This window comes from Pristis pectinata, chromosome 31 (genome assembly GCF_009764475.1).
Source record: "Pristis pectinata isolate sPriPec2 chromosome 31, sPriPec2.1.pri, whole genome shotgun sequence".
In the NCBI taxonomy this organism is placed as follows: Eukaryota; Metazoa; Chordata; class Chondrichthyes; order Rhinopristiformes; family Pristidae; genus Pristis; species Pristis pectinata.
Window position 1 is genome coordinate 9195743 of NC_067435.1, and position 14533 is coordinate 9210275.

The 14533-nt window shown below is 46.2% G+C and overlaps 1 protein-coding gene across 2 annotated transcripts in view; it reads left to right on the forward strand.

Moving 5' to 3' along the window:
* LOC127584886 (collagen alpha-1(XI) chain-like) overlaps positions 1-14533 on the forward strand; it is a 327113-nt gene that overhangs the window by 140652 nt on the left and 171928 nt on the right. For both annotated transcript variants that reach the window (XM_052041855.1, XM_052041856.1), the window contains 8 exons: positions 166-249; positions 1642-1698; positions 4146-4199; positions 5468-5521; positions 10760-10813; positions 13309-13362; positions 13878-13931; positions 14428-14472. In XM_052041855.1, the coding sequence (XP_051897815.1) occupies positions 166-249; positions 1642-1698; positions 4146-4199; positions 5468-5521; positions 10760-10813; positions 13309-13362; positions 13878-13931; positions 14428-14472 (456 nt within the window). The remainder of the gene's footprint in view (positions 1-165; positions 250-1641; positions 1699-4145; positions 4200-5467; positions 5522-10759; positions 10814-13308; positions 13363-13877; positions 13932-14427; positions 14473-14533) is intronic.

Genomic DNA, 14533 nt, shown 5'->3' on the forward strand with positions numbered 1-14533 from the left:
ATGGAGGGGAGGCTGGTTTGTGTGATGGATTGGGCTGCCTTCACAACTCTCTGCAGTTTCTTCCGGTCTTGGGCAGAGCTGTGGTGCACCCGGATTGGATGCTTTTTGTGTAATAATTGCTGAGTGTCATCGGGAATACGCTCTGAATTCACCATCTTCCTTCAGTTCCAGTTTGGTGGGAACGGAGCCAAGGGACCGGTTGTCTCAGCTCAGGAATCTCAGGCCCAAGCTATCCTCCAGCAAGCAAGGGTAAGTGGTTGACTCAAGTACAGAAGGCTTTGGTAACCTGTAGCCTTTAATTATTGGTGATCATTCAGATAGAGCTTTCTCACTCTCTGGCAGGACATCACTAGCAAGACCGATATTTCTCACCCACTGCCCCCCCAAACTGAGGGGCTTTTATTCAGCTTTCTAGCTGTGAGTCTGCAGAATATATTGGCTAGACTTGGCAACAACAGCAGGTTTTCCTTCCCTCAAGGAGATGAGTGAACTAGATGGGTTCTTATTTTATTCAGGGTTATTTCGTTGAATTTAAATTCCCAGTGGCCGTGATCGTAGTCAAAATCAACGTCTAACTCTCTGGATTACCAGGCCGGAAGCTTGACCACTATGCTGCCCTCCCAGAATTGAGATGCAGATCAGACATGATCTCATTGAACGGCAGACACAGGCCTGAGAGGTGAAGTAGCTACCTCCTGTTCCCATGACTGAGGGACATGGTGCAGGGGCTTCAGTCTAATTGGTAATGATGTCCTCAAGTTGAAGGGTAGTTAGATGATGGGTAAATGGAAGTGCCCCAAGTCTGTTGGACAGTTGGGATTTGTGAACTCGTCAAGCACAGAACCAGGCCATTCAGCCCAAGTGGTCTCTACTGGGGTTTATGCTGCACACCGTTTTTTTTCCTCACTTCGTCTCTCTGCATCAGAAGAACCTTTTATTCTGTTGTCTCTGATTTTTACTTAACATCCTCTTAAAGGTAACGATGCCACTCAATGCAACCGAGCCCTGTGGGAGAGGGACTCTTGCCACTCTCTGGGCAAAATTCCTGGGATGAGACGGTTGTCCTATCAAGGGAGGCTGGGCAGTTTGTGTGTATGAGGGGTGACCTTGTTCAAACATATAAGCTTCTAAGGGGGCTTGACAGCATAGGTGTTGAGGTGTTTTCACCAGTGGGAGAGTCACGAACAAGGGGACAAGGTAAGGGGCCAGTCAGTTAAAACTGAGGTGTGTAGAAATTTCTTCTCTCAGAGGGTGGTAAATCTTTGGATGTCTCTGCCCCCGAGGGTGGTGGAAGACGGATCATTGGATATAATGTGGAGATAGATAAATATCTGAAAAAAATCGAGGGATTGAAGACAGTGAGGAACTGAGGCCAGCATAGATCAGCTGTGATCATATTGAATGGCAGGATAGGGTTGAGGGGCCAAGTGGCCTACTCCTGCTCGTATTTTCTTGTGTTCTCATCAAGAACACAAGAAAATATGAGCAGGAGTAGGCCACTGGATTTATCGGTGATCTTGCTTTGTTTTCCTGAGAAGCAGGACAATTTATACAAAAGCCTTTTGTAAATCTCTCTCAGCCTTCTCTTTCCTTCATGCCTCGGCTTGCAATTCTCTCATTCGTTTCATGTTTGCCTTCCAGCTTGCCATGAAGGGTCCAGCAGGTTCGATTGGTCTCACGGGAAGGCCGGGACCTGTGGTGAGTACGACCGGTAACCAGGAGAATATTGGCAGGAAACCCGACATCCAAATGAGTCGGAATGCAGGATGAGAGAGACTGTGGGTCAAATGAGGATCGGTTGTGGGAACCCCCCCGCCGCATGCGATACTGCAGATGACTTCACTGAATCTCTTAGGGCATTTGCAATATCTCACCACCATCCCAATCCGCATTAAGGTAGAGAGAGTGGGGGAGAAATGATTATTATAAATGAATGTTCGATGGACAGCATGGATTCGATGGGCTGAAGGGCCTATTTCTGTATTGTCTCACTCGTGGTTCTCCCTGGTGTTAAGGCAGATACTTATTGCTCAACCAACATCACTAATACATTAATCTATCATATAGCTCTCCTGAAGATAATGGCTATAGTTAGTGCATGTGTTCCTCATCCAAAAAGCTGATCTTCATGTGTGACTACATGTGTAATGTATACAATATGGGAAAAACCAAGGGCAAACAATGGGCAGAGAGCCAAAATCTGACCTCCCTTCCGCTGGGTTATTACCCCCTTCCCCGCCCCTCTTCCTCCTCCCTTTCTGTCTCCTTCTGATCCTTCTCTGGTCCTCCCATTTTTGTCAGCTTTCCGTCAACCACCCCCAGCCCCCCTTCTCCTATCTTTGTTCCCCTCCAACTCCTCCGTCCATCCACCCACTACATACACAGGGCAAAGATTTAAGACAATTGTCACAACAAAACAGAGAAGATATGGGATAATTATCTTTAAGCAAAAAACAAACTGCTAGAGGAACTCAGCGGGTCAGGCAGTATCTGTTGAGGGGAAGGAATTGTCGACATTTTGGGTCAAAACCCTGCATCAGGACCCAAGACGTTGACCCATTTGTTTCCACCCGAAACGTCTGCAATTCCTTTCCCCCCACAGATGCTGCTCGATCCGCTGAGTCCCTCCAGCGGACTGTTTGTTGCTCCAGATTCGAGCATCTGCAGTCTCTTGTGTCTCCATTATCTCTGGTGTAGATGGGCGGTAGGAGAACCAGGAGGGAGTTGAAGGGCAGGTGGGAGAGAACTGGGCACCAGGGAAATATGGGATTGATCTGGAACAGACTCGATGGACCGAATGGAAATACTAGAACAAAATGAGAAATTACAGATTTATTTTTTTGGATTTAACTTCCCCAAACTGACATGGTGGGGTGTCAACTACTGTCGCTGGATTCAAATCCAGTGTCCTGGGTCGCTAGTCCAGCAACAGAACCACTGGTTTACCCTTAATAACCCAGAGTTTTACCAGTACTCACACAGGAAACACCCATCGATAATGGCACTGCTCTCTGGTACGATGCGCCTTGTGAGAATCAACAAGGTTCTCAGTTTTCCCGACTGAACTCTGTTCCCAAGCAGTGTCGGGAAGGGTAGAGGGAGACTGCTTCTCCCCCAAGGAAATGTCAAAAAAGTCATAAAATGAAGTAAACTCTCTTTCTCGATTCAATGCGGTTGAGTTAAAGTCTTGACTGGGTGCCATAAAACATTAGTTGCTGTCAGTTACCAGGGGAGAGAATGATGGTCAACTATCTACTCTTCCCTCTCTAGTTTGTGGGGAGATTCATTCTGAGATAGTCCTCTAAGTTAGTTTGATTTTACTCTCTCTGAAGCAGTTGGGAACAGACTGAATGGTGTTCCTACTGCGTGCAGAGGTCAGAGCTCGTTTTGACAAGAAAGGCGCAAGGGGAAATCTGAATCCTTCATTTGACAAGATAGAAGCAGGAAAGTTGTTTCCACTGGCAGGTGAGACTAGAACGAGGGCACATTGCCTCAAGATTTGGAGGAGTAGATTTAGGACGGAGATGAGGAAGAACTGCTTTTCCCAGAGAGTAGTGAATCTGTGGAATTCTCTGCCCAAGGAAGCAGTAGAGGCTACCTCATTAAATATATTTAAGACACAGATTTTTGCATAGTAGAGGCTATGGGGAGGAGTCCACAGCCAGATCAGCCATGACCTTATTGAATGGCGGAGCAGGCTCGACGGGCCAGATGGCCTACTCCTGCTCCAATTTCTTAACTTCTTATGTTCTTATTTCCAAATATATATCGGTTGCAAAATTTTATAAAATCCTTTTGTGGTTGAGTAACTGTAATGGGTGTAGGGTGGAGAGTGACAAGGAGTTGAGGGGCTTTGGAGTTGACAAGCTGGTGTGGTAGGGATCTTGGACTGGACAAGGGGGTGGACAGGTCTCAGGATGGACAAGGAGATGTGGGAGGGAGTGGACAGGGGGTGAGGAGGGGGGACTTTGGAATAGATGGGAGTGTGCAGGAGGGCTTTTAGAATGAACAAGGGGTGGGGTGGGGCTTTGGAGTGGACAAGTGGGGCGGGAGGTGCTGTAGAGTGATGGAGAGGTTTAGTGAAGTCAATGAGGATAATGAATAAACAGCCGGAATCTCTTGTGTCTCTTCCTCTTTCTCTACAGGGTCTCCCGGGAAACATGGGTCTAAAAGGTGACTCTGGTGAAATGGGTCCAAAGGTAAGCCAAAGACTGTTTCTGACAATATTTCTTTTAGTAATGAATCCTAACTGGTTAGAATGTCCAAACATGGCCAGACCTCTGGGATCAGTGACAATTTCCTCAACACAAGAGCACATTCTATGCTCTTGAGGCAAAATGGAAGCTAACTTGGAGCTAACCATCCTCACACACTTCCTCACGGGTGTCTGCTGTGGTTAAATGGGGAGCTCTCCTGTGTCTGAATCAAAAGGTTGTGCGTCCAAGATCTCATTCAGTGGTTTGAGCACAAAATGGAGACTGAATCTTGTAGTCAGAGAGTGCTGCGCTGTTGAGAGTGAAACTGCTTGGACAAGACATTAAAGCAAGCCCCTACCTGTGCTCTCACCTGGTGTGTTTGACGGAAGTTGTTCCTAGTCTTACAATTAGTATTTATTTTTCAGCCAACATCCCATAATGTTTTGAAAAGATAAACGTTGAATCTCTTTAAAACAGCAAATGCTAGAAATACTCAGCAGGCCAGATTAGAAGTCATGAGCAATAAGGAGAGGTTGGACAAACTTGGGTTGTTTTCTCTGGAGTGTCAGAGACTGAGGGGAGACCTGATAGATGTTTGTAAAATTATGAGAGGCATAGATAGGGTAGGCAGTCAGAATCTTTTTCCCAGGGTAGAAATGTCAAATACTCGAGGACATGTATTTAAGTGAAAGGGGGAAAGTTTAAAGGAGATGTGTGGGGCAAGATTTTTTACACAGACAGTGGTGGGTGCCACTATCATACCAGCTATGATAGTGATAGCATAGCAGATAGCATCTATCTGATATGCTATCACTCTCATAGCAGATATTATAGTGGCGTTTAAGAGGCTTTTAGACATGAATATGCAGGGAATGGAGGGATATGGATCATGTACAGACAGAAGAGATTTAGTTTAATTCAGCATCGTGTTTGGCACAGACATCGTGGGACCGAAGGGCCTGTTCCTGTGATGCACTGTTCTATGTTCAGGGAGTATCCACAGAGACAGAAACGGAGTTAATGTTTTAGGTCAGTCAGTAACTCTGTTTCTCTCTGCACAGAAGCTGTCCAACCTGCTGAGTATTTCCAGCATTTGCTGATATTATTTCTTTAACCAATTACTCTTTGTGAGAATTTTCCCTGAGCAGACATGGTTGCTGTGTTTTCCAATCTCACCGCAGAGTTTAGTCTTCAAACAGCATTGCAGAGAGTCTTGGGGGGCATCCTGAGATTGAGGGAGGTGCCTAAAAATGTCTTTCTTTGCCTTATAGGGTCCTCCTGGTGTTTTGGGACCTGTAGGTCCTCCTGGAAGACCTGGAAGAAGGGTAAGAACCTCCTTGTTAAAATCACCATGGGACATCTCGAGGAGATAATCAGCAGTTTCAGAGCCATCAGTTCCTTCTCAAATCGTTAGCCTGTTCCATTAATTATCTCATTAAATAGGTATTCAGCAGGCAGATCTTCACCTGCTGTGGTGGGTTATGTTGCAGAGTGAAGACAGGTACAGAAACGAGCTAGCATGCATAAATTGGGCTGAATGGTCTGTTTCTCTGCTGTCCAGTCCATGTGACTGATCACTGTCAGTTTGAATATTGACATATATTTTGGGTGAGTTATGTGGTTGACATACTGGGGATGAAATTAGAGATAATACCTTTAGAGGAAGTTATGGTGAAATGAGCATATGTAGGAGGAAATTCAGCTGCTCGAATCTGCATTGTGATCAAGGCTGATCTGTGACCTAATTCCATGCACCTACCTTTTCCCCATATCTCTTAATAACTTGGTTAATGAAAATATATTAACCTGCGATTTTAAAATTAACCAATGACCAGGTTTCAGTTGCCATTAGCGGAGGTGAAGTTCAGATTTGGACCGTAAGACCATAAGATAGAGGAGCAGAATCAGGCCATTTGGCCCATTGAGTCTGCTCCACCATTCAATCATGGCTGATGTTGCTTTCCAACCCCATTCTCCCACGTTCTCCCCGAAACCCTTAACCCCCTTACCAATCAAGAACCTATCAATATCTGCCTTAAATACACCCAATGACTTGGCCTCCACAGCCCTCTGTGGTAACAAATTCCACAGATTCACCACCCTCTGGCTGAAGAAATTCCTCCTCTCCTCAGTTTTAAATGGACATACCCTTTCATTCTGAGGCTGTGCCCACTATTGTATCTCTGCCACTGTTTGTGACCTTTACACCCAAAAACTTTGCCCCTCTAGTTCCGATTTCTCCCACCAGAAGAAATAATTTCTCCCCATTCACCCTACTGGCTGTTCTCAAGAGCTTTGGTTGGATTATCCCTCAAGCTTCTAAATTCCAGGCTATGGAACCTGGCTCTCCCCGTGACATCTTTCTCATTATTTGGCATTCAGATCTTTCTCATTCCATTCTCCAGTTAACCTCTTGTTCCCTTTGACAAGAAGATTATTGAGCGCATGTTCCATCATGGTAATGCTATCAACCACCCTGAACATTCATTCCCTCCGCCACTGGCTCATCTACAAGATACACTGTTGTTGTCCTCCGAGGTTACATCAACAGCACCTCCCACACTTGTGACCCCCACCACCAAGAAGGACAAAGGCAGAAGCTGCATGGGACACCACCGCCTGCAGGTTCCCCTCCATCTTGAGTTGGAAATGTATTGAGAGGGCTTCAGTGCTCCTGGTTCCAAATCCGGGAACTCCCTCCCAATGGCACGTTGGGAGCGCCTTATCACCAGAAGGACTGCAGCGGTTCAAGAAGGGGGCTCACCCCCACCTTCTCAAGGGGAAATTAGAGATGGGCAATAAATGCCAGCGACATACAGATAGGAAGCAGGAGGAGGCTGTGTGACTCCTCATACCTGTTCCGCTATTCAGATTGTGGCCAATCTTTTATCTCTGCTCCACTTTCCTGCACCAATCCCACACCTCTCAATTCCCTTGTTATCTAATGACCCATCAATCTCTGCCTTCGATATACTCAGCGACAGAGCATTTCGACTATTCTCCACCCGTGGGTGATGAAATTTCTTTGCATCGCAGTTCTGAGTGGCTGGTCTCTTATATTAAGACGGTGATCTCAGTTCTAGATACTCAAGACAGAGTTATACAGCACAGAAACAGGCCCTTCGGCCCAATTAGTCCATGCCGACCAATGTGTCTACCTAAGCTAGTCCCACTTGCCCACATTTGGCCCATTTTCCTTTAGACCTTTCCTATCCATGTCCTTATCCAAATGTCTTTTAAATGTTGTCTCAACTGCTTTCTCTGGCAGCTCATTCCATAGACGCACCACCCTCTGAGTGAAGAAGTTGCCCCTCAGGTCCCTTTTAAATCTTTCCCCTCCCACCTTAAACCTGTGCCCTCTAGTTTTTGGTTCCCATTCCCTGGGAAAAAGACTGTGTGCATTCACCCTATCTATGCCCTGATGATTTTATACACCTCTATAAGGGAACATGTCATCTCTACATCTACCCTGTCAAGAATTTGGTACATATTGCACTGCAGTTATTGTGTAGAGGACCGAGCAAGCTGGTGAGTTTAAACCTCAGGTAAACCTAATGCCTCAAATCAGTAAGCACCACGATTCCCACTTTCAAACAACAACCTCCAGAAACATTGTGCTTCAACAAAAGTCAAAGGGATTTCAAAGCTGTAGCTGTTTGATGCTGTTATCTCCAATGATGTGGCTTTGTGAATATCCTCAGTCATTGGTGTACAATGTGAAATTCCAAGCCCAAGTTTATGCGCTAACTTGGCAGGAGCCCAAGCTTCTGTTCTGTAATCCTGAAACCCGGCAGAGTTCTTGGATAGCATACAAGGCCATGTACATTTCTGTTCAAAGCCACCCGGGATTTGCTTGAGATCTTCCCACAGTGGTACGCACGGAAAACAGGAATTCGGCAGAGCACCAGAAATAGAGTTTGCCTCAAATCTGTCTTGGGATGTTGGAGACCAACAATGTACCTGTTCTCTCTGCTCATCAGCGCCCTTCCCCAGCTTGTGTGTTTGCTCTCGCTGTCCTTTTCTGCTTGTAAAGTGATGTTGCAAATTTTTACTACCCTTTGCATGAATGTTTCCTAATTTGACTCGAAGGCCTGGCTCAAATTTTTCAGATTCATGCTGCTATTTTCTCTTATTATTGCTTTCTTTGTTTCTCAAATTCTTTTTTTCATACCCTTAACTTTGGCATTTTTGTTTTGCTCTTGCTTTCTTTGCTATTCTGTCTCTCCACTACCTTATTCTACTTCTCCTTCACACGCACTCGCTCACTTTCTCTCTTTTATTCTCTCTCACACACTCTCTTTCCCATTTGTCGTCCCCTCTTTATGTCTCTCTCTCGCTTCACTTTCCCCCTTTTTGTTTCTCACTTTCTTCCAACCCTCTCATTCTCCCAACTCACTCTTTTTCTCCTTTCTCTCAATCTCCTTTTTTCCCCAACTCTCTCTCTCACACAGACAGCTCTCTCTTTATCACAACTCTCCTTTCTCCCAATTCTCTGTCTCCCTTACAATGCACTCTCTCTCTTATCTGTCTCTCCTCCAATGCACTGTCTGTCTCTCCCAATGCACTCTCTGTATCTCTCTGAATGCCCTCTTTCTCTCTCTCAACCTCTATCACCCTCTTCCCTTTCCTAGCTAGCCAACTTGTTTCCACTCTCTCTCCCTCCATGTGCATGCTCTCTCCCGTGCATACTCTCTCCCTTGCACACACTCCCTCACTTTTTCTCGGTCACCCCACCCCCCCCAAGCCCTACTCTCTCTTGTGCTCTTTCTTCCCTTGCTCCTTCTGTCACTCCATCCTCTCCAACACTTACTTTCACTGCCCAAGTCTCTCCTTCTCATGTCCCCCATTAAATGAGTGGTGTTTACTCCTCCTGGGGTTGAGTATAATTGTCTAACCCTTTTGAGCCACACTTGTCTGCAGCAATGCTCTGGCTGACAACTGTGTGTTTTGCTCAAGCAGTTATTAATGATTGCTACTCACCATTCTAAATCCCTTCACCTACAGTTTTAATTTAAACTCGCACTTAATATCCCAGCAACCAAGTCAGCTGATGTCATTAGCTGTCCTGGTTTATAAAACATGGGTGGGTAGAAATTAATTAATGCTTGACTAAGTTTAATGGTTTAATTAGGAACAAACTCCAAGCTAATTACTTGTACTGTAACACCAAGAAAAGTCAAGGGTGAGAAAAGATCATTCGGACTATCGAAGTCTATCCCTCTGGTCTTTAAATCTTCCTTGTCCTTGGAATATCTTGCAGATAACTGTTGTTGTCCAGCTGGGAAATTTATCCCAATCATTAAGCTTCCTTTGAGAGAAAAATTCTTCCTGAAATCTCTTAAATCATGTTCTGGCTTACTTAGACCAAAGTGCAAATTAAAATTCAAACAATAACAAAATGGTGGCTTGGTGTTGTATGTAGAGCAACCTCTTTATGTTTTAGATGCACTGACTAATGCTTGGTGTGCATCCACCAATACCAGAGCTCTGGGATCTTTCCGAATGAGTACAGTGTTGATCTAAGTTCCACCTGACTTTCTAGTTCATGAATTGCTTGGGTCGATTAGCGGCTGAGGTGTAGGTGGTGGTAGTGGAGGTACTGTGGGAGGCTGGGTTGTCACGGATTCCCACTGGAAACTGGTGGAGTTGGGTGGTGGCTAGTGGGAATTGTCATTGGAAATGTTGGGGGATTGGCTAAGGATTGAGATGGGAACTGTACATGGTGGGATGGGGATGTTTGAGGATCAATATTGGTTGGAAAAGTTCTTGAGGTGTTTTAATGAAGTCCTGAAAGAGTTGGGTGGTGGTAAGGGATGGGTTCCATTGTGCTGCCATGATGTTGACATATAGTCTTGGCCAACATTCCTCCCTCAATGAGTATCAATAGAAGTGGACTAACTGGGCATTTGCCTTGTTGCCCTTTGAGGGGACGGTGCCTCCTCAAAACGCGCTGCAGTTACCCACTTATCAACACTAATGATACAATTGAACAGTGCAAGGTGAAATGAGATTGCATGATGAGTTATTTACGCAATGGATGCCCCATTATAGAAAAGACATGGAGGCTACGGAGAGGGTGCAGAAGAGGTTTACCAGGATGTTGCCTGGATTAGAAGGCATCTGCTATCAGGACAGGTTGGACAAACAGGGTTGTTTTCTCTGGAGTGGTGGAGGCTGAGGGAACACCCAATAGAAGTTTATAAAGTCATGAGAGGCATAGACAGAGTGGACAGCCAATATCTTTTTCCCAGGGTTGAAATGTCAAAAGGGCATGCATTTAAGGTGAGGGGGGTAAGTTCAAAGGAGATGTGTGGGGCAACTCTTTTACGCAGAGAGTGGTGGGTGCCCGCAATGCACTGCCAGGGGTGGTGGTGGAGGCAGTTACGATCGAGGCTGTTAGATATGTACAAGAGGGGATAAGTATAATTAGGCATTATTAGCTTAATTTAGCAAAACATCATAAACTGAAGGACTTGTTCCTGTGCTGTACTGTTCTATGTTCCAATTAATCCTGATGTATACTTTTTACTCTGTGTGACTGCAACATTTTCCCAATTCAACAGGGTCGACCTGGAGTAAATGGAGTCAGAGGATTACCTGGTGAGCCAGGAATAAAGGTTGGTGGTTTATGGATATTTAATTCAAAACACCCCTGGCTCTTGGCTGACTTCCTGAAATGATTACAGCTCCTGTCCACTTAAATCATGTTCTGACTTACTCAGACTAAAGTGCAAATTAAAATTCAAACAATAACAAAATGGTGGCTTGGTGTTGTACGTAGAGCAACCTCTTTATGTTTCAGATGCACTGACTAATGCTTGGTGTGCATCCACCAATACCAGAGCTCTGGGATCTTTCCTAATGAGTACAGTGTTGATCGAAGTTCCACCTGGCTTTCTAGTTCATGCATTGCTTGGGTCGATTAGCGGCTGAGGTGATTAAGTGGTGGTGGTAGTGGAGGTACTGTGGGAGGCTGGGTTGTCATGGCTGGAAGGTTGCGGAGGCCCGACGTACGTACAGCCCGTACTTATGAACGAGCGTTGGGGAACCGGCGGGATGGATGGGGAGGGATTTACCGGCCGCTGCGGGGGCTGCTGTCATCTCCTGCGGGGTGGGAATGGGGCATTTCCCCGTGCCTTCTCTCCTCCCATCCCCAGCCCTGAGCCGCGACTATCGGGGGCTGGGTGGAGCCCAGCAGAGCCGGGAGCGCTGAGCGGACTCGCTCGCTCACTGACTGGCAGCCGGTCTCCCCGCCCCTACTCGCTCCCCCGTCGCTGCTGTTTCTGACTGACGAACGGTTCGGGTCACAAACACTTCTCAGGAACGGAACCCTGTCGTGACCTGGGGAGGACCTGTAATCTGATGTCTAAACGTGAGTTCAAATCTCACCGTGGGAGCTGGGAAATTCAAATTCACGCAATTAAAATAAGTCGTAAAATAAATAGTAGTGGTGGCTATGGAGCTTTAGGGAGGGAAATCTGGCCATATCTGAGACTCCAGACCCAAAGTTGGCTTCTAACTACCCTTCGTATTCTGCATGGTTCATTCAATGAATACTTGGCCATCTAGACTTGCCTGTAGTTGCCCTCTGAAATGCTCCATAAATTTCACTCAATTAATTCTGGTAGAGTCATAGAGAGAAAGAGTAGGGAACCAGGCCCTTTGGCCCACTGAGTCGGTGCTGACCCTCCCATTTACACTCATCCTACATTAATCCAATTTATTTTATTCTCCCCACATTCCCATCAGCTCTTTCTGGATTCTACCACTCACCTACACATAAGGAGTAACGTACAGTGACCAATTACACACCCAACCCATGTTTCTTTGGGGTGTGGGAGGAAACTGGAGCACCCAGAGGAAAACCACATGGTCACAGGGAGAACGTGCAGACTCCACACAGACAGCACCGGAGGTCGGGATTGAACCTGGGTTACTGGAGCTGTGAGGCAGTAGGGCTGAACCACTCTACAGGGTTAACCAGACATGCCCACCTCCTGTGAAGGAACAAGGCCAAAACCGTAGTAATTTCTTCTCCAAAGCTTTGTCCCTACCAATTCTTTGTGCAGAAGTTCCCGACAGGACAGGCAGCATCTGCAGAGGGAGAGTTGACCTTTCATCAGAACTAGAAAAGCGAGGAAACAAACATAGTGTAAGTAGCATCACACAATCTGCTGGAGGAACTCAGCAGGTCGAGCAGCATCTGTGGGAGGAAAGGAATAGTCGATATTTCGGGTCAAAACCCTCCTTATCTGAAAATGGTGAATTCAATATTAAGTCCCGAGGAATTCAACCTGTGTAGACAGAAGATGAGGCGCTTCTCCTTCAGTTTGCATTTGGAACAGCGCAGGTCGTCACAGTGGCACAGAGAGTAGAGCTGCTGCCTGCCTGCTCCAATGACCCGGGTTCAATCCTGACCTCTGGTGCTGTCTTTGCACATTCTCCCTGCTCTGGCGTAGTTTTCCCCTGGATGCTCCAGTTTCCTCCCACATCCCAAAGGCATCTAGTTTGGTAGCTTCATTGGCCACTGTGTCCCTTGTGTGTAGGTGAGTGGTAGAATCTGCAGGGAATTGCTGGGAATAGGGGGGAGAACGAAATGGGATGAGGGGAAATGGCAGTTGATGGTCAGCAGAGAGTTGATGGGCTGAAGGGCCTGTCTCTGTGCTGTATGAGAGCTGAGTGTAGAAGTTGGGTTCATCTTCCTCTGAAGTTTCTCCAAATGGATGAGCCATACCTGCTGGGGTAACTGCAATGAAACCTTTCATTTTGTTGTTTGGAATGGGTGACAGCCAGGGTACAAAATGAGGCCATTTGTTGCCTGCATTTTGTTGCAGCCAACGAGGTTTCATGGCAAGAGCTGGGTTGCATTAGCTTCCCCTGGCCAGCACTTTCCTGATGGGCTGAATGGCCTCCCTCTCTCTGTGTCCGATTGTTTGAGGAGTTGTTGACATCCCAAGGTCGTGCTGATTGGTCTAGGTGGATAAAGACAATGAAATGATTGGCTGGTTTCTGTAAATCCGCTGCCCCAGCTCCAGCTCCTGTTCTTAACCCCACTGTTAATCCATTGAGCTGTTTCAGTGTGGGCTAATCACTTGTTGTCTTCCTTTGATAGGGTGACAGGGGATTTGATGGTTTGCCTGGATTGCCTGGCAACAAGGGCCATAGGGTAAGTACATATATATACACACACACACACACAAATAAATACAGATGCACATACACACACTCACACATAGACACACACACACAGGCAAACACACAGACACTTACACACACACACTCACTCACACTCACAGATGCCCACACACACCAACACTCACACATAGACACACACACAGACACTTACACTCACACAGATACACACACACACATAGAACCATACAGCACAAAACAGGCCCTTCGGCCCACCATAATACACCATACACAAATACTCACACACACAGACATACACACACACAATCACACAGACAGACAGACACACACGGACACTCACACAGACACACAGGCACACACACATACGGACACACACACAGACACTCATACTTACACACAGACTTCTGACTGTAGAGGTAAGCTGTTTCCTGGTGAATGTACCTGACTTTGATGTTTTCTCTCTAGTTAATATTCACTGTGAACTTGGCCACTGCTTTGCTTTCTACGTGAAATCCTTTCCTTTTCCAGGGCGATTTTGGTCCAAAGGGCCCCCCTGGCCCTCCTGGAGATGATGGCCTCAGGGTAAGTAAGTTTGGAATTAACCCTTTGAGCACTGAGGTTGAACCATGATCTTACTGAGCGGCAGAGCAAGCTCTAGGGGCAAGAATAGCTTTCTCCTGTTTCCACATTCACACACAAATGGGCCTGAATTTATGATATGTCACCATTTGGAACATTTTATCCTCCCCACTGTATAGTTCGGTCTATTCTGTTAATCAGATTCAGATGACCATGTTGAAGCCATTACTATCTCCTGTACATCCCTGTTGTCTGAAAGCATCTTTACCCCTTAACATGAAAAATGAACCACAGTGGACCCAGAAGGTGAATACCGTCATGCCCCATTTCCTAAACTGTTCAGCACCAAGAGTCTCCCTCACAGAAATGATTCTTCGAATTCTCTTTGGCACACGTTGCTTAATGGAAACTCAACCATGCAGAGGAATTGGCAAATTACTTGTTGTTCGTGTATGACCCAAAATCTCACTGATTCCTTTCTTCTCTCTTGACTTTGTAGGGAGCAGATGGAACAGTTGGGCCCAGAGGGTTGCCCGGTGAGCCGGTGAGTGGGGCTCTTTACTGTTAGTTCACTGTGTGCTCATTCAAAGCCAGATGCTTACACT